General features: G+C 38.7%; 1 protein-coding gene across 1 annotated transcript in view; it reads left to right on the top strand.

Moving 5' to 3' along the window:
- snx30 (sorting nexin family member 30) overlaps window positions 1–19587 on the top strand; it is a 32558-nt gene extending 12971 nt beyond the window's left edge. The window contains exons 2-9 of the mRNA XM_017719762.2: window positions 632–820; window positions 5347–5457; window positions 6229–6387; window positions 9054–9243; window positions 10207–10409; window positions 15162–15248; window positions 16058–16210; window positions 18790–19587. Coding sequence (XP_017575251.1) covers window positions 632–820; window positions 5347–5457; window positions 6229–6387; window positions 9054–9243; window positions 10207–10409; window positions 15162–15248; window positions 16058–16210; window positions 18790–18861 — 1164 coding nt within the window. The 3' untranslated portion in view covers window positions 18862–19587. The remainder of the gene's footprint in view (window positions 1–631; window positions 821–5346; window positions 5458–6228; window positions 6388–9053; window positions 9244–10206; window positions 10410–15161; window positions 15249–16057; window positions 16211–18789) is intronic.
- Window positions 19588–24349: the final 4762 nt, after the last annotated feature.

The raw sequence follows: 24349 nt of genomic DNA, 5'->3' as shown, positions 1-24349 counted from the left end.
GCCTTTCGATCTAATGAAAATAACAAGGTGATGTTGCCCTCTGTGTTGCCCTCTGTAATGTACCCAGCCCATTCTGGCTCTGAATGCCTTATATATATACACAGACTGAGGATATAGACTGTGACTGTTTCACAAGCCTTGAGTTGCTGGATGCTCACTCAGAGTGAGTCTCTCATTCGCTCAAGTCACCTTCTAGCATTGTCAACTCAGGGGTCCTACTGAATTGCACTGATTCAAAGTGTGTACCACAGAGAATCAGCTGTACTAAAAAAAAGTGAAGTGCTGAATTGACTTGATTTAAATGTGCATATACTATATACACATTACAGTTTACTCACTTTTGGTAGTACCTGTGTTGCCATATATTGTTTATTTCATGTGGAAATGATGTACACATTTATTTTTTCACATGTAAATACAGTGCATGACCTTTTTATTTTCATCTCTTGCAAATGAATTTTTTTATATGTAGTCATAGAGACTGTAACATGTGTTCCACCATAGACCTGTACAGTCTAATGAGACAGAGGGAGCTTATATTCTGATATTTTTGTTAAAGATGTCACTATATTCGCTTCTGACTATGTTTTTGATGTCCCAAATGCTAACAAAAATTCTTTAATACTTTTAGGACTTGAGTCTGCCCAATGGCAACGCAGTGGACACATCAAGCCCCGCATCTTCCTCCTCTCTGCTAAATCGGTTGCAGCTTGACGATGACCTAGACGGAGAGACGCGTGACCTCTTTGTGACCGTGGACGATCCAAAGAAACATGTGTCCACCATGGAGACATACATCACTTACAGAGTGTCCACTAAGGTCAGTGAACACCGCTTGCTTTGGAATCTACTTGTCACGTTTTGGCTTGAGCCTTTTTTACATAAAAAAAAATACATTTTGAATCTCCGCAGTTTTACAGCATATTAAAAATGTGATGTAATTCATTGTGCATGTGTCATAAAATACAGAATTTCGAACTGTTATATAAAGAATTGTAAGGCTGCTTTCGCATGCTGGTGGTAGGTGGTCTATGTCAAACCAGCTATTCTGTTTTCAGCGCAGTCATTGTGAAAATTCTGCCACTGCAGAACTGAGTGGGAGCTACATCAGGAGTTCAGTTCTCTCCGCTTTTGCCTTCGACTGGAGAAAGTCATTCAGAGACGTTTGATGTGAAATGGCACACTGTAGAGAAACTTAACTTTTTTTTTTTTTACAGTGGTGGTGAACCAGGAGTTGCATGATCTACTACACAAATGACTCATTCACAAAGCAGTCCACACTGGAGTACTTCTTAAAAATTAAATATGAATGCTTAGGTCTAAACTGCTAGGATAAATAAGCAGATATGCAAATGTGTTTGATATAATAAGTCAGAATGGGCTGTTTGTGTAGCTTAGGTTTTGTATGTGGCCTGTATGGACTCAGCCAGTGGCTGGTATGGTTTGAAACTTGAACAGTGTTTACATTCTTACAGAAAAATGAGGCTGATATGAGCCCTTTAAGTTTTTTTTTTTTTTTTTTTTTGCTTTATTTTTTGTCCAATGCTGATCGTTTTTACAGCAGTTATTTGCTGATACTAATATGATTCCAATGTCATTGTACATCTCTGTTTTTGTAGCCTTTTTAAATGTGCAGCTGCTGTTTTACTGGTGCTGATTTTTCACAAATCTTAAACACTAAATATCGCGATGCATGCTGAGTACCTCTTCAACTCCTCGAGACCACCGGTGGTTCCAAAACGCACGTCGTCACATTCTTCATAACTTTCCTATTTCATAAGCTACGTTCAAAAGGTTGGTGTCGTGTGAGGCTGTAACTGTCTTCTTTCCAGTCAAATAGATGGGTGATGTAATTTTAATTCCTTATAATAAAAGAAGCTGAAATATATATATATTTTTTCTACTGAAAGTCGACCCATTTTTCCACAAATTTAGGCTATAAACTATAAACAGACAGCGTCTTTTCAGTGATATGCACTTTAAAAATTATTTTTATGAAAAAAATACGAAGAGCGTCCAAGATTTTTGGCTTTCAGCAATAAATTGTAAGCGTATAGCAATATATGTAATCATAAAACACATGTTCTGTTAATTTGAGGAGTCTTTTTTAAATAACAGAATAAAATAAAGTACATTTGTCATGCAGTTACTGAATAATTTGCCTTATGATTTGGTCATGTAAATTCAGATGGACAAACCAAAATATACCCTGGTCAATAAGAGGTTAAAATGTTTTTGCCCACCCTTCAGCAGTAGGCTGTTTGATAGAATGTGCTCACCTAGGAGGTTTTCTTCTTTGCCTTTCTTCCTAGTTTCAGTAGCATAAGAGAAACAGCCTTCAGCATTTGAGACCGGCAGGTGCTAAATTAAATGGCCTGATATTGGGTTCCTCACCAGTCACAGCCGTTTCCAAGGCTGAGAAAAACAGCGTGCCAGTGCTCACGGTTCAACAGTAATGTGATGTATCACGGCAACCAGATAATACTGACAAGACGCACCCTAGTAATAGCTTCTCAGTTAAAACAGTCTCTTATGCTCACTGATGAGAGCTGAGCCGAGCCTTCGAGAAGGACTACCCTGTCAGTAATGAGAGAATTCAGGTCCTGGCGTTTGACACTTTTGATTCATTAGTCTATAAAAAGGCTTCCATTACGGAAGCTTGTTTTCCTGCTTTTGTGTTTGTAATTTTTTCGGAAGAGAAAACAAAGAGCTGCCGCTGGGTTATTGGTATGATTAGCAGTGCATTTATCTTCCCCTGATGATTGTTTGCTGATTGTTCTGAGTGACTGTGGTCCGCAGCTTTAGTGGAAATCTTTACAGTAGTTAATGGATAACTGGTCCATTGTGTGTGTGTGTGTGTGTGTGTGTGTGTGTGTGTGTGGCACAAATGTTTTGTAGAAAGCCCACCTAGTTCGGAAAGAAACTGGAAGAAGCACAGAGCTTTTCTCATTTTTTCACTTTCCTTTTTTTAATCAATAGAAATGTAGAAAATGGGTCAGGATTTCTTCTTTGAACATGACCCCAGTGCTGAAAACTGCCCCTTCCAAAATTGTTTGAGCAAGGCCTTGTCGACTATACCTCATGGTTTCCCCTGATGCCATCTAAAAGGCATTTCATTACTTTAGCACAAGTGAAGTTTATTAGATGAGCCCTCGGTTCAGCAAGGTGTCGACTTCAGCAGCAGACCTTGCACAGAGGTTATCCTGCAATCGACCTGACTCATTTCCCTTTTCCCCAAAATGGCAAAAAAGTGGGGGAAAAGTGACAGACAAAGCTGTTTATGGGCAATGAAGTCCTTTATATTTCAAAACCATAGCATTCGATTTAATATATTCAGACTGGGTTTAGCAAACTACTCCATGTTGGCTTGCTGACGTCAAGGCTGGTGGCCCACTGTCTTTTTGCCCAGCGTTTTCTAGGCGGTCCACTAGTAGTTAAGCAAAAAGGCGCTTTTCATTGCTCTTTTTCCACTCACAGTCCAACTCACAGTTGACTTGTTTTTCCGTCATTTCTTTTACCCAATGCATTTTTTACTTTAAAAATGTTGCTGACACTGCTAAATTAAAATGACTAATCTAATCACTGTAAGGTCTAATCTTTTTTTTTTTTTTTTTTTTTTTTTTTTTTTTTTTTTTAAATAAATAAATGTCTTAGTTTACCAATATAAAAGGCTATGTGCATTTTTAAAATATGTTTTGGCAAATGAAAAACTAGTTGAGGACAATATACAGGACAATAATCTGGGTGGTCTAAGGGTCGAGCAGCGGTGGTGTACATTTAGCAATGTGCCGATCTTATTGAGCCCACGGACTGATATGTGCTTGCTATCTGGGCAGTAACGACACAAAAGCGAACATAATTATGTCAGATAATTATGTTCTCGTGGGAGTGCTGCACATTTAGTTGTACCAAAATGTAGATAATGTATGTAGATAACTGGCATGGTTGGTGGCAGTGAGGGGAATTGTGCAGAGCTGTGGTTATGAATGGAACCAAAATAGCAATTAGCAAGCTGTCTACCTTGCATAACGGTAAAAACAAAGATTAACAATCATCTCAGACAACTGTATAATCACCAGCATACAATGTTCTGTAGCACAATTGTGTAGATAACTGGTGTGGCAGTGGAGTAACGTGGTGGGATCACTTGCAGTGCTTGGACAAATTAGCATTTCCTCAATTTTGGAGGTTCGGATCAACACAGCAGCTGCAGCGTTATTGGTCAGAGATGCAATTTGTGTTTCAAAGTTCATCAAAGTTAATTTTAGGACAGCTTTGCCCAGTGAAAATGACTATCTCAGACAGATCAGTCAAAGAACTTCATTCATTTATTCTGCTAGTTTGCTAGTCAGCGAGCTAAGGGCTACACAGTGAACAACAACGAAAAGAAAGGAAATCCGGCTCAACTCCTAAAGCAAAACTTGCAGTCAGACAGTATTTAAAAAATGAGTCATCTAAAAAGTGTAATGTAGCTATGGTGAATATGCTAGAGCCGCACAGGATATTGTTTATTAATAACGACATTGTGATTATGGAAATGAGCCGTCTAGCCGATCTCACTGTGTGCTGTGAGCATCCTGTCTTTAGTGATGGGAAAGAAAGGAAAAGTTTAACAACCTTACTGCTGGGCTTTAGTTACATTTACATTTAGTTACCGCTAATTCATTGGTGACACGAAGCTGAAGTCAGTTATTCACCAGGCTCTTGTTCAAATTTTCCGATTCCACCTTAAATGCTGCAACAGTTACATTCTGGCGCTTCAGGCGTCAGTACTGCTGGACTATTTAAGGTGGAATGGGAAAGTTAGCTAGCTAGCTGTTGAGACATTCGCATACTTTAGCTATTTATTTTTATTTATTTATTTTTTGCTTGTCACGAAGAAAACGACCATAATACATTGAAACGACATTAAACCAAGATAAAACAGTAGTTATTGTAATTTTTTAACAGAGAAAATGCTCACGTTTGTGAGTTTCTTTGGTTGCTCATGCAGCCATCTTGCTGGTCTTTCTTTTTTTTTTTTTCATAGCGCTCGGTTTGGAATGTACCTCCTGAAAAATCTCCATTTGGAGGGCTATGTAGCCCTAACACTTCACCCTACACCTACATCTCAACAAAAATTGGGACACCCCAACCCTAGACATGAACGTGCAAAACAGAGGGCTAAGGGCTAAGTGGTAGGAGCAATGGGTGAAATGGGATTGGGCCTTAAATTATACTATATATTAATGTAAACAAAGATTATGTGCTAATTGTGGCTTTAAATGAAAGCAATACGTGTTTTAACGTTTTCTCCTTGTCAGTGCTCTTTAATACTTGAATATTTTGTTCCCATGTGATCCACAGACCACTAGAACAGAGTTTGACCTGCCCGAGTACTCGGTGAGGCGGCGCTACCAGGATTTTGACTGGCTAAGAAACAAGCTAGAGGACAGCCAGCCAACCCACCTTATTCCTGTAGGTAGATCCTCAAACGTTTTTTTTTTTTTCTTTCTTTTTTTTCGCCTGCATAATTCAGTTGACATATTAACCAATTCATTCTGAGTGATTTGATGTAAGATGGTTTATTATAGAGCAACTTACTGGATGTCTTTACAGTGGTGGCAGTATCTACAATGCAAAATGCAAATGTAACTATTGTATAGAGTATCAAAAGTAGCCAGTGAACCTACAAATGTCTTCTGATGTTTATATGTAGTGTAGATGATGACCGTAGTGTCATATCTGAAAAGTGGGGAATCTGCATTTAAAAAGAAATGCATTTAATGCTGAAGCATTTTTTTTTTAAACTATCAAAACAATGTCTCAATATGTGTTCATATTAACTTTCTTTGATGTAGCTTTTAGAGGCATAAAATGCTTCATATGGTTCCTATCCACTGTGAACAATCCTAAGTAATTGTGAGTAAGTTTGTCTAGGACCGAGCATTCATCTAATTATGCAGAAATTTTAAAAGATCAGTGGAATTCCTCTGTGATCAAGTGGTCATAGGTTTACTGCTCATCACAATATAAGCCATATTGCCTTTCTGGCCAAATTTTATCAGCCATTCATGCTGATATGACACGCTTAATGATCGTATTCCATGTTTATTAACTTGTATTAATTATTAAACCTATATAATAACAAAACAAGTAGTGGAGTTTTTGTGTCTGTAGCTTGAAAAGAAAATGACTTTTCCCTAAATGACTTTTTTTTTTTTTTTTCTTCTTCTTCTTTCTCCAAAGCCCTTACCTGAAAAGTTTGTGATGAAAGGAGTGGTGGACCGTTTTTCAGAGGAGTTTGTTGAGACGAGAAGGAAAGCGCTGGATAAATTCCTGAAGCGGGTCGCGGACCACCCTGTTCTTTCTTTCAACGAACACTTCAATGTCTTCCTGTCAGCCAAGGTCAATACATGAATGTGTCTATCAAACCACCTTGAGCCTGGAAGAACATGTTATGGTTCTAGTGACCAGAATTTTACCCTTTTATTCCTGACTGTTGGGCTTGTAAAGGGACAATCTGACCTGAATGAAAACTTTACTAAGACTCACCGTCTGTTGGAAAATGCCTACTGGTGCCACAATAGACTCAGTACAGTGATTTTATGGTTTAAAGACCACCAAGGCCCACCTTTTGTTTATGAAGGTGTTCATAAGGTTACAGAAGGTGTTCACACACAGCTTCTTTGGGGTGGACACTTGAGGGCTGTTTGAAATGTTTTGGTCCTCCTTTGCTGGCTTATGGTACTGTTAACAAGCTGATACTCACGCCTATATTTATTAGCCAGTATATCAGTGGCTATGCTAGCAGTCAGGATTTCTTTATCGCAGTGAGGTAGATAGTTGTATAATGTATTTATGTAATGCATGCTGGATACTGCAGAAAGAAAACATTGATATATGAAAGCTCAAAACGGTCAGAATGATTCATTCGGTCAGACTGATGAGGCTGAGAAATACAGTTCTGTACTACTGAATATTACATAACATAACAAATATGATATTAAATGCTAGTTTCAGGCTGCAGTGACACTTTAAAAACTCGTGTATTCATACAGGGAACCACTCTGAATGTCAGCACATATACCAGGCATTGCTGACTTGGTGCTAGTGAGCTGCATGCTGTAACATAAATGACCTTCCTCTGACATAACTGTACTTTTGCCCTTGATTACAGTGCTTCTAGGAATGAGACTACAGTAATATTTCATGGTAGGGCAAGGTTGTCCTGACCTTAAGTATGGTCACTGCCATGTATTTTATTAGATAACCAATCAGTGGCATGTCATTGGCATGTCTTTTAAAATGTCACTTTAAAAAAATAACACTTTGTAGATTTAAATAAACAGTTGAAAGTCAAAGTTTTAAAATACCCTCCATTCTGCCTTCACAGTAAAGTACTATGTAAAATTCCAGTCAAAAACGGCATTAGATACCGTAATTTTAAGATATTTCAGAGGAGATTTGATATAAGCTGATCCATGTGCATAAAAAAGAGAAAATCAAAATATTATGAGTTGGGGGGGGGAAACAGGAGTTTCAAACACCACAGTAAAAAATAATATTAAAATATACTGGGGGGAAAAATCAGGGTCTGTACTTGAGCACTAGTGTGTTCAAACTACTGACCCCACAGGAAGAGCATAGCACATCACGTCACATCTCACATTGTGAATAAGTGCTATTTCAGGATAGGATATATACAGGAATAGAATATATTCATCATTTTTTTCTTAATTTTCCTCAATGTTAACCTACACTGTAGAAAAAGATTTTTAAAAGCTGTAAATTGTTGAGCAGCAGAGGTTCCAGGAAAAAAAAAACACTTAAGTAATATTAAAAGTTTGTTTTCTCGATGATGGTAAAAAATTTACCATCATTAAGAAAACATTCTTTGCTTTTTCATTTACCTACAACTAGTGTTACATTTTGGCACATTTTGTTGCACTACACCAGTTAAACTGGGATAATTTCGCTCTCTCCGTTATGAAACATTTGGGTGGTCAGTGTTCTACAAGCACATGACATGATCAGAAAAGCATACTGTATTGTATTATGACATCGTTTATCATGATCATGATGCATATTGTCACACTGCTCAGCCATATTACAGCCTTTTAAGTTCTTAGAAACTCTAGGCTTCTCACTAGTCCAACAAGTTATTCTGATCAGCAGTACTTTGCCATAATAAAAATAGCAACCACTAAAAAAATGACAAATGTCTGTGAAATAAAAGTGATACTTCAGAATTTATTTTCTATTTAAGCAGATTTAAAACAGTGGTGTTAAAATCCAGTATGCTTGTGATTTTATTTATTTTCAAATAATGACAAATTTTACAGTCCTTTGACAGCCAAAACTTTCCTTTCTGTTTAAGTTTCTACACATTACATTTTTTTTTGGTTGTTTTAACCGTGGTGCTGGTTATTATACTATTGTTACATCCTCTGGGGATCCTCTGTCTCACAAAGTCACAAAGCTGCTTTTGTCAGTTTCAAGTCTGTAGCCATTCATAGTTGCTGGATTTCTTACTGTGCTGCAGCCTTTGTCAGGAATGCAAAGGCCACTAGTGTAGTTTATCAAACCCGCTAATGGCTTTTCATTATCGACTGTGTGACAAGAAAGCCTGATGTAATTACTCTTATAGGAACTTTCTGAAGATGGCCAACAGCAGTTATTAATAAGACTAATGTTGCAGTGCTGTGAAATATTGCTCTCTGCAGAGGTTTCGCACATTGCCCTCAAGCTCTGAAAGCAGGTTCCATCACCACTACAGGGGTTTTGTCTCAATGGGCCTCATTCACCAATGTCTTCCTAAGGTTTTTTCTTAAATTTGTTCTTGAGAAAAGTTTCAAAAAAAGTATGTCAGATTTATTTTGTGTTCTTAAACTGCAGAATTGTTAGGACCTTGGTGCTCTTGAGTGTGGAGATTCTGTTCTTACCCAAGAACAAATCCCAAATAAGAAAACAAAGTGGATTTTTAAAAGAAATGTCTTTTTAAGAACTGTTGGTGATTGAGGTCTATAGTGTTTTGTGGAAGGGAGTCTCATGTGTGTGTGTGTTTTGTGTAGGATCTAAATAAGAGGCAAGGCTTGGCTCTCCTGTCTAAGATGGGAGAGTCTGTGAAATACGTGACGGGCGGCTACAAGTTGAGACTGCGGCCAGTGGAGTTTGCAGCCATGGGTGACTATCTGGACGTATTCACACAGAAGCTGGGCACCATCGACAGGATAGCACAGAGGATCATCAAAGAGCAATCAGGTAAGGCCTGATGGCCGCTATTGTGTTTAATTGCCTCTTAAAAGGCCCCATATCCAACCTTTTCTTTGTATTGTTTTCACTCCAAAACGTTTGTGATGTTTGTGTGAGGTCATGTCCCATTGATGTTTTCTGAACTCTCTTTATCCCATACAATTAAACCGACTGTTTTTGTTACTGTGTTTTGATCGACTGTCTTTTATTGCGCTTCAAAAAGCACTCCATGCTGAAATAACTTTAGTGTTAAAAACCTAATTTCTGTAACTTTAATGGTATAAGAGTTTGACGTAGCCCCGCCTGTTCATGCAAGTCGGAGCGTTTCATTCTGGACTGCTTTTTAAATAAGGCGCAGTACAAGGCAGCCAATCGAAACAGAGGTAATTTACATATACATAAAGACCGTCACAAAGCCAGATACAGAGAGGTTAAAAAGTAATCATATAAAAGTAAATTATGGCTGTTTTGGTACATAAACCCACTTAAATGTAATAAGTTGACGTCCAGGGGAAAATAAAATGCAAGAGAAATACAGGATATGGGCCATATAGCAGAGAATAATGTTGAATTTTAAAGTGGCCATATCATTTTTTTGATGAACTTTGCAAACACAGTTAAAGTTTCATATAAAGTTTCAAACATATTTTTCACTTTTCAGTCCATAGGCCCATATAAGGAAACTCAGTGGTGATGTCATAACCATGAACGTATTTCTATATGACCTCCTGTTCTACCTAAAGAAGTTAAGACTTCCCGTTTGATGTTGCAGTGTATTGCTTTTTGAACAAGGCATACAGCAGGGCAGCCAAGCAGAACAGAGGTCATTTGCATATCAGTCTTAAAGGCACAGTCTGTTTATTCCAAGAGGAAGAGGGAGATGTTGGGAAATGGTCATGAAAAAGTTAATTATGCTTGTTTTAGCTACAAAAACCTTTAAGCAACGTCCCTCATCTGTATGTTTTTCCACAGAGTACCTGGTGGAGCTGAGGGAGTACGGCCCGGTTTACTCCTCCTGGGCCTCCTCCGAGGAGGAGGCGCTTCAGGAGCCGCTGGACGGGGTGGCGGGCTGTGTGGCTAACTGCTGCAGTGCTCTGGAGGAACAGACCGAGGACATGAGCGAGGACTTCCTGCCTGTACTACGAGAGTACATCCTCTACATAGAGTCCATGAAGGTAAACTGTGTGCTGCTCTCTGAGGGAGAGGGTGGGACCTAATTTTGTTTCTGTTTTATTTTCTTAATGGAGGAATCTCAAATGGCCGCCTACTCCCTATGCAGTGCACTATGTAGGTCATGAAATAATAGCTTTTATTTCATTTAATTTGCACTGCGTGTCCAAAGGTTTGTTCCATTTCTGCTGCAGTAACTGTCTCTGCTCCTCTGGGAGGGCTTAAAACTACATGTTGGAACATTGCTGTGAGGATTTGATTGCATTTAGCCACACGAGCATTAGTGAGCTTGGCTACTAATATTGGATGATTAGTTCTGGATAGAGCTGGGCAATATGGCCAAAAATGTTAGCATGATAAATAAAATTCATATTGTTCGATATCGATACATATTGCGATAAATGTCAAATCATTATTTCTTCCAAGTATGAAGGCTGATTTGTGCTCCTGAGTGGTTAATTGCTGTTTTAAAACTATCCTTTATGGTCAGAACATGACAGACACTGACCAAACAGTGGAACATTTCACAAATCTGTCATGGGACAGTGGGAAAGTTTCTGGTCAGCTGTTTTTGTCAGCTGGAAAAGCACAGCCGCAATTTTTGTAATGGTGATAATTTAAGAAAGAAAAGATTTTTAGCTGTCTAGTGACGAAGGCTCGGCTATACAAATGCTAAACTGTTTAGTTTCTCAACAATGTTAACTTAACATGAACAGCAAACATTAACTGGCTTGGTACGTCAGTGATGGATCACACCGACTTACTGCCATCACTCCTACCACTTTCCTGTAAGAGCATATCACAGTATTCAGACTCCAGCTAATAGACGATTTCTCTGTTCTATCGTAGTAGTTTAAGGGGTGATATATACCACAATATATCAACACCAGACAAACAGAGCCTCCTTTTAGCTACTTTTCAACTGAAATCGGTGCTTTTGTGTCTTATTTGGTTTACAGTATCATCAATTTGCCGTGTTGTGCGAGTGACGGTGCGCTGCTTCAGGTTAGCTAGCTGCTAAAAACAGCTAGCCTGAAAAGATGGCATTCTCCTGCTTTCCAGTGCCTCACAACTTCCTCAGTTTACTTTTGTTTAAATCATGGCTGTAACTCACATGAACCCACTTCTTTCTTTCACTTTCATTGCTTGGGAATGCACTAATACTAAAATATGACTAAGCACTGTAACTGCGCTTTAGTTTTGATGAGCATACGTGATTTAACACTACTTCTTAGGGTGTATGGAAAGAGATCAGTCCACTGTAGGACGGCATAGTTACGCCACTAATCTCGTCACTCACACTTAGTCACAGGAGAACAGATCGCCGGTTGCTCAACTCAAACAGGGAATGTATAACTCCATGTTTCAGTTGTTGCTAAAATATATTGGTGACCCCCCTAATCATGTCAAAAACTCGGAAATGCACCTTCTCTTGGCGACAGCAGAGTAGAGTCGCTGTCCTTGCAGTAGAAAATGCCACAATGGCTTTCGCTAGAATGTGGAATTGTGAGAATGTTGTAGTAGATCGAAAATGTATCGAACGTGTCTTTTCGCTCTATCGAGGAAAAGTTATATTGCGATAATTATCGCAATCATTTTAACGCCCAGCCCTAGTTCTGGATCATTTACATTTATGGCATTTTGCTGACGCTCTTATCCAGAGCGACTTACAGTTTGAGTGTTTGGAGTCTTGCCCAAGGACCCATATTGGTATAGTGTAGGGTGCTTGCCCTGGTCGGGGATTGAACCCCAGTCTACAGCGTAGAAGGCAGAGGTGTTAACCTCTACAATAACCAACCACCACCACTAATCACTAATGCACCTCATTGCACAGGAAGTAGGGAGCTATTTGAGATTCAGCCAGTGAGATCGGTTAGCATTGCGGTGGGGCTAGTGCGGCTGACCTTGTAAAAACAATCAAAAATATCATGGGAGCCTCAAAGATTATAGCATTTGTTACAAAATTAGTTTTTTGGGGTTGTGGTGTGGAAAAAACATAATACCATTGTACCAAATTCATGGCGGTCTAAAAAAAGACCGTCTGTCTTTCAGAGTTTGTATCTTCATCAAGTAGTAGTCTGGTATTTGTAAGTGTTTTTAGTGCCACAGTCACCCTGTCTGCACTCTCACTGTCCTGACAGCACATAAGTGAGTGCTGTACAAGCTGGAGAGCTTTTTCCTTCTGTCATGTGTCTGATCATGACATTGCTGTCTGTAGATAAAGCCTGTCAGTGCTGATACTTCTGCACAGCGTCTGCCTTTTAACCTGCTAGTGTCTCTTTCTCTTTCTTTCTCACTCTCTCTCGCTTTCTTTTTGTCTCTCTCCAACTCTTTCTGTAACGCTCTTCTCTTTCTGCCTTGATGTTTTTATCCTTCTCTCTCTCTCTCTCTCTCTCTCTCTCTCTCTCTCTCTCTCTCTCTCTCTCTCTCTCTCTCTCTCTCTCTCTCTCTCTCTCTCTCTCTCTCTCTCTCTCTCTCTCTCTCTCTCTCTCTCTCTCTCTCTCTCCTTTCTGATTCAGGCCCAGATACTTTGAATACTTGATTATTTGTTTGTTACTTTAACATTTAGTATTTTGAAGGTTCATATTTTTAGCCCACAGATAAATGTTCAGCTAAAGCTTTTGAAGAGAACAATAATTCTGAAACAAATCACATGTGCGAGTGCTTTAAAGTATGTACATTAAACTATCTAACGATAAGAGAAGTGCTCAGTGTAAATTTGCTGTGTGTTTTTTTTTTTTTTGTTTTTTTTTTTTTTTTTACACATAAAGGCACTTCAAGTTTGTAGAGTTGTCTCAAATTTGTAAGTATAGTAAGTATACATGCAGTTCACACTGCCTCAGATTCTGCTCCGTCATCCCGCTGCCTCTGTCTTCTCCTTTTCTTTCTTAGTTAAACTCTTTTTCAGCAGGTTTAAAACAGCAGATCTGTTTATTGCGACAGAATCAGCATGACAGGTTTTTACATGACAGGTGTCAGAGATGTTTTTTCCACTGAGCAACTACCACAGCAAGATGATCACATTCTAGTTTACTACTATTTTAAATATGGTTTACAACATTATTCTAAGTGGAAGGTAGTGATTTGACCAGATCACTGTGGAGTTTATGTTATTTATGTTATTAGTGCGCTCTCTCTCATTTCTTTATCTTCAGCCCAAAAATTGAGGACCTCAGCAGTTGATGTTTCCTCCTCTTGCCTTTACATGACAGTTGAGAGAACGAGAACAGAAAATCTCTCTTTCCGATTTCACAAGCTACACATCCTGTTCCTAGATTTATCCGTTAAACAATGCTTTATGTGCAGTTACAAAGTTTAAGGCCTATTTTGTCAAGCCTCTCTACTTGGAGAGAAACTCAATTAACATAATTACCTTATGAAGAATCTTACCAGCTGTCATCAGTTCTGCAGTCTGTTTGACTCGTTACAGGAATAATCTCATAACTATGCTCGATGTTAAATAGTATGGAAAAGACTTGAGCCTTATTAGATGCAGTTCAGTTTTTTTAGTGGATACTGTGTAATATATAACTGTTAAAGCTAGGCCTCCAGTTCAGCCTAAATGTTACAACTCGATCAAAACATGAGGTAAATGTGCACCTCTACGATAATGCTAACTGTTGGCACCCCTATGGGAGTCTACTGGTCTGAGTGCTAACAGGGATTTGCATGAACCTTTTTTTGTGCTTCTAGATTAAGAACAGATGTTTGAAGCTTCTACATGTTGTACTTGTCATTGAAACGTGTGACAGACATATTAACATATACTTGTAACAGTTTTACAGTGCCTCTTTTAGTAGTGAGCTCTTGTATAGAGCAGTCACCACTGTTTTCCATTTCTAACAACGAAATGATTAGGCTGTCACTTATGTTCACAGTCAGTGATGTTTCTAGGACTTCCAGAAGGCCTACAGTGATCTGTTGAAAATGAAAACATTTGGTTGAGTCCTCTGTCACTTTGTTGTTGCTAATCTAATGCTTTAGGATTTCTCTTCAGTTCCTGAAGTCCTAACCAGTTGGCGAGGGAGCTTTTCTGTATCACCATGGAGAAAAACAGTCTCTGATATCAATGAAACAGTAGTAGTACTGTAATACATGGAAAGTTTAACTACAAGCTTGATACTGTTGAACTAAAAAGTTTTTAGTTCCCAGAAACCATTAAGCCCTGAGGGTTCCCCTTTGGTATGATTGCATTGAATAGTTGTCATTGTTTGAAAACCTTACTGCAGTGCTAAAATGAACACTTGCAGCAATTTTTTTCATTTTAGGTTGAGACTTCAACTTAAAAACACATTACTTTTCATCTTCAGTTTGGAGTGCTCTTATCTTTGTGTTGACGGCAGTCTTTCTGTGGGGCTGTAATGAGAACAGATTGGGTGCCTCAGCATTTCTCTGTTGCTGACTGGATGTTGTTAATTTTTCCAATCTCGGGGGGGCATCGTTCTTTCACCCGGAATGCCTCAGCAGACAGTTCAGTGGGAGTCTACAGGCCTGGATTTATGGGACGAGGCGAGAAGCTGTTTTAATAGCTTCCATATTGAAGCCGGCTCTTTATGCGAGTGCAATTACGCTAAACACTGAGCCGTGAACTCATTTCAGAAACCCAACCGTGAGTGGGATTTTAAATAAGGCAAAAAATAATGGCCTGTACATTATTAAAACAGATTTTGTGTAGGATTTTAATGATGGATGCTTGGCAGGATGTTCACGGAACTAATGTATGACGCTTGAGTCATGCTGCTGCTCTCTGTTTACAGAATGTTTTGAAGAAGAGGGACCAAGTCCAGGCGGAGTATGAGGCCAAGCTGGAGGCTGTAGCTTTCCGCGAGGACAAGAAGACCCCAGTAAGATTTAAAAACCGTGTGTGTGTATAAAATAAAATATATGCTTATTGTTAAAATGTAATTACATAGTCTATTAAAAGGTTACATATGTCTCCTGCTTACAAACACACATGTTAAGGGACTCGGGAAAATGTTTTTAGGGTGCTGAAATTTTAAGTAGTATATATGTGACATGAACAGTGCTGTCGTTCACAATAATCTGCCTTTTTTCCACTTGATTTTTTTGTAGGTAATTTACATCAAACAGAATCTGTCATACTGCACTATAAAGAGCGAGATAACATATAGATATAACGAACATGTCAGACTGCTGATGCACATCCTCTCTTTGCAGTCTCTTTCTGCGGCAACTGATCAGATTGTTGATATGTTGATAAAGTAACAAGTCGCATCCACAGGAACAGGGTGAGATTTAAAGCTAGAAAGCACCCTAAGCGGGAGATATAAGGGTTGATTAAAAAAATAAAGGGAGAAAAAAAATAAGAACTTACATTTGAACAAGCACACATGGGTCTTTATGATGCTCAGATCCCTGTATTATACTTGTTTTAGCAGTTGCAGACCTGAAATCTGGGGGTGCTGCAGCCCCCTCAGCATATACTGAAAAGTGATATCTTGTTCAACTGACAGCTGCTTTTTAGAACATTTTAGAACCTCTTAAGCTCCTTTTGCTTCCTGAGTTGTATATTGTTTTCTGTTGGCTGTGTTTTTGCTGTTTGGTAACTGCCAGGATTAAGGGGTTAATGCAAGGCAGAGTTACTGGCAGTAAGTGGGCCAATTTAATCTTCCTCTGTTCATCCCTCTTGCAGGTGCCCACAGACGTGGAGAAGTGCCAGGACCGGGTGGAGTGCTTCAACGCTGACCTGAAGGCTGACTGGGACCGCTGGCAGAACAACAAACGGCAGGACTTCAGACAGCTGCTGACCGGCATGGCAGACAAAAATATCCAGTACTATGAGAAGGTGAGGAAGAAAGGCTAGGTTTACATGACAGGGTTGAAGCGGCACCAGTCCAGTTGTTAATACGATACAGATGCGGTGCCTGTAAGACTGATGTATGTAAATGATCTCTGCACTGATTCGATGCTCTGCATTGTGCCTTAGTCCAAAAGCAGGTGGAAACACTTGTTATAAGAGCAGTGCGAATAGGCGAAGCTAAATATAAATGATATAGGTTGAATCAGCAAATACAACCCCAATTCCAATGAAGTATTCGATTGAATATAGGTTGAAAAGGATTTGCAAATCATCGCAGTCTGTTTTTATTTATGTTTTACACAACGTCCCAACTTCATTGGAATTGGGGTTGTATGTAAATGCATTGTTTTTGTAACATCACAAACAGTGAGTTCAAAATAGGCTGTTTTCGCAGCCTCATTTCCATATATAGGCTATATGGGCTGGGGAGTGAATGAACCTTGTTTATGTACTACATCATATCAACATTATTTATATGCTACTAAACCTTGTTTATCTACCATATCAAACTCCTGTTTAAAAACTCACTTTTGTTTACAAAGTAATGGTACGTTTTTCTTATCATTCTTCTGTTACATCTGTAGAAGGAATATGTTTATGTTGGAAGCTTACTCCTTAATGATTTCAGAATTGGCAGATCCAAATCAGTGTAAGACAATGATAGAGATACTGTTGTCAGTTCCATTCCTGTGCTAAAACGTAAAACACTACAAAACATAATCCATCATATTTGTTTACACGATGGCAGTCCTAGACTGACTTTAGCCTTGAAATAGCTCCGGCTGTGGTGAGTGGAACTAGCAGTGGAATTCTTTCACCTTTTAGCTCTTCGGCTGTGCCAAATACTGACACAGCTTTGCAAAATTCCAGACCCCGAGGCCAAGAGGGGAAGAGTCCATAGAACAGAGCTGAAAGGCAGAAGCTGGTTTTAGTTTATACAGCAAAAGCAGCAGGCTTACTGTTCAGAGTCCACTGATGGATTGTTGCAGCACTTTGCTGTTTTTTTTTTATTACAATGTCAAGTTTGAAATGTTTATTCATGTCAGAATAAGATGAATGTGTTTGGACCTAAAAGGACACTTCTGGCAAAATTTAAAAATGTAACCACCATCATGTCAGTTGTAAATATGCTTACTTGCAACCTACAGCAGTTCTCCAGGAGTCAAGAGTGAGATTTTCCTGTTTAAAAACTAAGAAAACCCACATCTGATTATCTTGAAGGTGGGAGGAACTTTTGAGAAACATTTGTAATCTTCAAACTTATAACTGTATTTTCTGTCTATATATAATGATGATTATAATGGAGAGAGTGGATTGTTCAAATTAGAGAAATAGCTGAGCCAGTTAAAAGCTATAGTTAGCTGGCTATCAAGACACTTTACCTCACTTTGGCTTCGTTTCACTGGATAAAATGTTAAAAAAACTTGTTGCTGAGTACTGCACAGCATGACAGGTAACATATTAAACTCTAATTTCAAGCCAAATTGCACTGTTTAAAGGGGATTTCCACCATTTCCTCAAAATCTCTTCGTATTTAATGATTACAAAGTAACTTGGAGTGGTTTGATGAAATGGTTCATGGTAGACAAACTTCCCTTTCTACAACACAAAGCCATTTTATTTACAGTGAACCCACATGTGTCTTCTGAGTTTTTAATTTCAATTATTAGGGAGAGATGCACTGATGCCACTTTTCCCTTTTGATACCAATACTTGAACCTTGGGTATTAGTTGATACTAAATACCACATTCGGCGGCAGTCGTGGGCTGGAGGTTAGGGAACTGGCCCTGTGACCGGAAGGTTGCCGGTTCAATCCCCAGCGCCGACAGTCCATGACTGAGGTGTCCTTGAGCAAGACACCTAACCCCCAATTGCTCTCCGGGCGCCGTGGATAGGGCTGCCCACCGCTCCGGGCAAGTGTGTTCACTGCCCCCTAGTGTGTGTGTGTGGTGTTTCACTTGCATGGATGGGTTAAATGCGGAGATGGAATTTCCCCGGTTGTGGGATCAAAACAGTATCACTTATCAATATTAACTCTTTCTAACCTAACTGGCTTGTAAGACCTGAAATTTATTCAAGCCGTCTTTTTTTTATTTTTTATTTTTTTAAAGGATTTTGGTAAAAGCTGTGTTCTGTGTCAGTAATAAATAAAACTTGAACGCCATTCACGCTTCAAGTATATATGCTTCAATTTTATTGCGCAAAATAGTTACAGAATATGTCCTGTAATTTGAACATGTAACCACACAGAAGCTTCACTGGTTTGGCAAAAACTGCTGAATGTTGTTTCACATGTGAATTTTTCAAGTCAAAACTAAAGAACTAACCTCATCTTGACTAATTTGACTACATTTGTAATGGAAAAATAGATAAATTATTACTTTAACAGTTGCACCGCTCCTGTTCCAAAGGCGTTTCCAGAACATTCACATGTCGAGGGAGTTTGAAAGAAGTAAAAAGGTCCTCTGACCTGAGATGCTCTTCCTTATGAAAAATGTTTGACTTGCTTTGAGGAATGAACAGCCATATGTAAACAGTTCCTTCTGCTCCTTCTGTCCTGCAGTGCCTTGCAGCATGGGAGTCCCTCATTCCGCTCTTACAAGACAAACAGGAAGCCAAAGTGGAAACGAACTGAGCACGCGTGAGTCACCTGCTCTCGGGGTTGAGAACTGATGAACCTGTGGATCGTGGATGGTGATGGTGTGTCTTAATGGGCTTTGGCCTCTCGGGAAACCAACTGTCACATCACGGGGGGAGCAGGGGGATGGGCCACACGAAGACTGGACAACACTTTGTAGTTTTCTGATTTGTAAAGTGTGTTTTTATTTGTGAAACCCCATTCGAAACCCCTCCTCCATCTCTCTAGCCCTGTTTGGGAGCAGGAGGATCTGTAATTTTGAGAAGCACAGCGAGTCGAACCACAAAACGACCAGAGAAGGGACAATCCTCTGAACGACTGCGGTGCGGAGAGGAAAAGAGAAGTCAAGGGAGAGAAATTTATAGTTTTTAAGTAAACGGTTGCCAACAAACTTTTTGTAAAGTCTGCTTGCCCTCAGCTCGGCTCCTTTTAAGGGCGCCGCATCATCATTGTTGTTGTTTGTCGTTCGCCTTCAGACCACGGAGAGATGGTTCCAGGACCGTCCACATTCCTCTGACCAAAGATGTGGAGGAACTCAGCAATGTTTTCTGTTTGTTTGTTCGCTTGTTTTTCAGGAACACTATGGAACTGGTATCGTCAAATGACATTGGAGGTAGTCACCTCTCTACGTTCATGATTTACGTACTGGTCATTGAATCTGAATGAAGGTTCTCTTTCCAGCCCTGCCTGCCTGACCTCATTAAATATTTATGGTGAAATGTTCTCTATGATCACTTTCAGACGTCCTGGTAGGGCCAGTAATGTGAATGCACTGTGTTGGGAGTGGGGGGTGGGGAGCCTTGTCAGATCTGTTGGTCCTGATCTAAGCTTTGACACAGATGATGTTCAGATTCATGGTTACGATGAAATCTGAAATACATACAAGCTATTAATTAATACTTTCCTTTCAAGTGGATGTTATGACTCTCAGTGGCAGTCAACTGTACAGCTCTAGAGCTTGTAGTCAGCTCAGCATTCTGGCAGTATTAGTGCTAGTATTGTAATGATCTTTTCATGATTTTTTACAACCATGGCTGCAAAAGCACCTGCTCTGGCTTTTCATTCTTTATGTATAGTCATATGTGAAAGTTTGAATGCTCTTGGTAAAATATTTGAGAATATAAGTCAACACATCCTCTCCAGAGAACATACTTAAGTTAAAGTTAAAATGTGCAACGTTTCTGCAGTTTTTATTGCATAATTTCTATATATTTTCTGAGTTTAACATATTGGGAACAATATATGTTATAATTTTCCTGGTATGTTAAATTGCTAAACAGTAATCGTGCATTAAAATGTGCAGGAACAGGTTTTCTGTGAATTATGTGTACTTCTTTTTCATTTTTTGCTACCTAATTGCTATTATTTGAAAGCCTCTAAATCTGAAACATCTAATATACATTTTGGTGTCAAGTTGATCATTTAAGTCTACATTATATAAGTTATTATTGTACATTACTGTCAGAAGTCAGACCCCATCCCTTTCATTTAATTCATTTCTTGTCAAATCATTAAGCACTAGTTATTCATTTTTCAGTGTCGGAGGACAAAAGTAGGAAAGATTTAACAGAAAGTCACACAAAAGCCTTCAACACCAAGTATAATATTTAATCTATCAGTATTTAGTGCATCCACCTTTTGCCTTTATCAAATCGTCCAGTATTTCTGGGAGAAATGTAAAGGGATATTTTTTCACAGCTTCAATGCTCAGTCTTAGAAGTTGTTTACTTTTTCTTGCTCTTCTTGATCCACGTAATACCAGTTACAAATTTATCAGTTGATGAAACCTTGTTCCATATCTCAGATGTCCAGTTTTGGTGTTGAAAATTTTCATAATTTTGTCTATAATTGTTTACAATAGGAAGGACGGGGGAGTGAAAGTGGTAGTATGATGCACAAAAGTAAAGAGTGGATAAAATAAATACTAATATATTTGCTGTTATACTTGACTTTGGGGGCTTTTCTGTAATTTGTGTTAAATATATATGAAGCATAGTCCCTGTCAGGGATAGTCTTGGCTGCAACTCTGGGTTTTCTGACTCATTCTTTATGTATTTGTTTTCTGTTTCATTCATTTCGTAATCTTGCAAATACTGGAGTTTAAAGGGAATACTCTAAAATTGTTCAGCCTAATCTTAATCTGACACTTTTATATGATAAGGTCGTTTACTATGGACTGTAACTTTTGCTGAATCTTCCTCTGATTATAGAATAGAGCCAAACACATGGGTTAACTAAAACCCACCATCAGCACCTGCCCATTGGCTTCTATTATACGCAGAATGGAGTATTCCGGAGTTAGGTCATTGGAAATTTTATTTTTTTTGCAGTGGAGATTCCAAAACCCAGTCTTCTGATTCTTATCCCATGATGGAATTATGGAAACAGCAAATACTGTGGGGGAGAAACACCTGCACTCCATTAACCCTCCATTGTTTACCTTCTTGGAGAACGTACAGAGGTGAGCTTAGTGTTAGTGTGTAGAAATGTTCACCATCAATCTCTGAATATGTTCACCGTTAAAGTTTGAATTATTTGAAAGCTGGAAAGCCAAAGCAAACTGCTGTCTCAACAAAACCTTCTTATGGTCATGAATGAAATGACTGCTGAACTGTCACAGGGGAGAAAACAGAAGCCCATGCAGAGTTATGTAATGTGTTCCATTGAGGGCCACAGTGTCTGCAGCTGTTTTTTGCTCCAAGCACACCAACACCTTATTTTACAAGTTCTGTGCAAGTATGCTAGTCCTATACTTCATAGGTTTCAAATACTTATTAGCAGGTTTCACATGTTTGCATGCATCCAGAATGATTAACAGTGCTGTAGATTATTTAAAAATGAGACGAGAGAGCTTAAAGAAAAGAAGTTATAAGAAAATTAATAGCCAGAATGCATCTATTTAAAGTGGCAGTCAAATTTTGAGTAAAGTGACAAAACAAATGGATAATTACAGTATATTATTTATTAGCTTTTTCCCCTAATATTTGAAATATTAAACATCAAAAAGTAACTTTTGAATCTAAATTATTATTTAAATCTACCACACTGTGTAAAAGTCAAAGATCACCCTTCATTTATTTAATTTCCTGTCAAATTGGCCAACAAGTTGGTCCTTTTTCAGTGTCTTGGGAGAAGCAGAGGGAAACATTTTTAAAAGAAAAGTAAAAAATAACAATTATATCTTTTTAAAACTCATCTTTATTACAGCTTCCATTCTTTTCAGAAAACCTGATTTTAGTTTTTCAAAGAAATCTGCAAGGATATTTTCTGCTTCTCACAGTCCAAGTGGATAAATGAAATGCTTATAGAGTTAATATTAACTTGGTGTTGCAGGCTTCTGTGTAATTTTCTGTCAAATATGTTTCATGCTTTTTTCTGACACTGAAAAATGAATAACTTGCATGTTGGACTGGAAACAAAATAAACAAAAAAAGGTGTTTTTTTTTACTTTGCACAGTTCTGTATATGTAAAACGTATTAACTTGACAAGAAATTGCAAATTGAATGGTATGGAATACAGGTATGAAAGAAGTTGAATCAAGGGTTTCAACAGGGAGCCTGGTCTTCGTTTGCTGCGGTAAAAGCAACTACTCCTTTGGGAAGGCTTTACACTAAACATTAGAACAGTTATGTGAGGATTTGATTGCATTCAGCTGTGAAAGCATTGGTGAGGTCAGGTACTGATTTTGGTTCATTAGTTCTCCACTCCAATTCATCCCAGAGATACTGGATGGAGCTCTGTCACTCGAGAGAACACCGTTGTACTGCTTGTACGGTCCATTGCTGGGGGGATTTATACCCTTCTAGCTGACACTTTGTATTAAGTGTTGGGACCTTAGGCTCATGTCAGCTGCTCCATTGTGTTCTATTTTATTGGCAATGCTTTTCTAAGGAGATTATACTTTAACGCCTGTGTCAGCAATATGTGCAACTTTAAAGTAGCTGAATGCACTAATTAAAGTGGTTTCCAGATACATTTGGACATTATAGTTTATTTGTACACTGAGGCCCTTAATGGACTGGTTTAAGCAGCTCTATTTGATGCAGTGAGGCTTTCCAAACCAATTTGTTCTTTGCGCTGATCCATTGTGTTACAAACTATAAGTAACCCATTTCAGGTCAGCTGGTTATGTTCAGAGCTAAAGCTATAGGTGCTGTCACTCACAGCTCACAATGCTTTCTGTGTTTTCCCTTTTGCTTCCATTGTCTGCTGCAGGCTCATGACTTGGGGCTGTATTCAGGCCTGCTCTTGTCCAAAGCTGATAATACGTCACTGTCTAGTGGTAGATTCTCATGAAGGGCTATAATGGCCTGCATATTTTCGCCACTCAAAAAACACAATGAGTAACGCAGCAAATCTTATTTAACACAGGCAGTGTTCAGTTCAGTGTACACAGTCTGTGTATTTGTGATATGCTGTGACTTTGTGGTCTGATGCAAAATGTGCGTTCTTTCACTATAGTTCCCAGCATGCATTATGCAAATATCATACAATATCAAACAACCATTGGGAATCTCCCCCTTAGCGATGAAGCGATTGCTGATGTGCCGTTTATAGAGGCTAATTAATGCAGATGTGATATTTGGCTTTCTGGCAGAAAAATGAGCTACCAGGCTTTCTTCTGCATTTGCCCAGTGTGCTTGTAGTTTTCCAAAAGTCCCTCCCACCTTCAAGATATATCATCAGAAAGGGGTTTTCCTAGCCTTTAAACCAAAAAGCACTGTTCTAGTGACTATTGTGGCACCACTGTAGGAGGTCCCTACTGAAAAAGAGTGAGTTAAAGGGGTGAGTTACATTTTTTTTTTAGCCAGAAAACCCCTTTTAAGACCACCTTGTGCAATAGAGACCAAATAAGGAGACTGCTGTCATTTTTAACTTTTTTGTCTTTATATTGATTACACTATAAAATCAGAATAAGAGAAACAGACAACTGGAAGATGAGGTATAAGGCCTTAGAAGGTTGCATCCAGTTTACTTTAGAATACTAATAATGCTCAGGTGAGTTGGGAGCTGGAAAAATAACAAAATTGTGGACTGTTTAGGAGATCTGTGTCTAGATTTGGACATGCCCAAACTTGCTGATGCTACAATAACACGTTCAAGTATGACTCTGGCTCCATCTGCTGGACAACAGGATTCTCTTACTGTTTGCTCCCTTCATCACATTGTGCCTGTCTTTATTGCCTGTGTTTATCCCTTTTGAACATGTTTACAGCTCTTAACAATATAATGGCCAATGTCAACAGACATGTTTAATGGTTTTCTAATGTGAATGCAAAATTGTGAAGACAGAATTCAGTCATGTACTTGTTCTTGTGCCATACAATAGCATGGCGTATTTTGCAGTATGACAGTTCAAAGGGGCATTCTAGCCTAAAACTAGCATTTAATGTTATTTCTTATGGTATGAGAATATTCTGTAGTGCAGCATTGGATCCCTGAACCTCGTTGTTTTGGCAAAATTCACAATTCTGTACTTTTTAT

The sequence above is a fragment of the Pygocentrus nattereri genome, chromosome 18, assembly GCF_015220715.1.
Source record: "Pygocentrus nattereri isolate fPygNat1 chromosome 18, fPygNat1.pri, whole genome shotgun sequence".
In the NCBI taxonomy this organism is placed as follows: domain Eukaryota; kingdom Metazoa; phylum Chordata; class Actinopteri; order Characiformes; family Serrasalmidae; genus Pygocentrus; species Pygocentrus nattereri.
The sequence above is the reverse complement of the archived record's forward strand: the minus strand, read 5'-3'. Positions and strand labels throughout refer to the sequence as shown.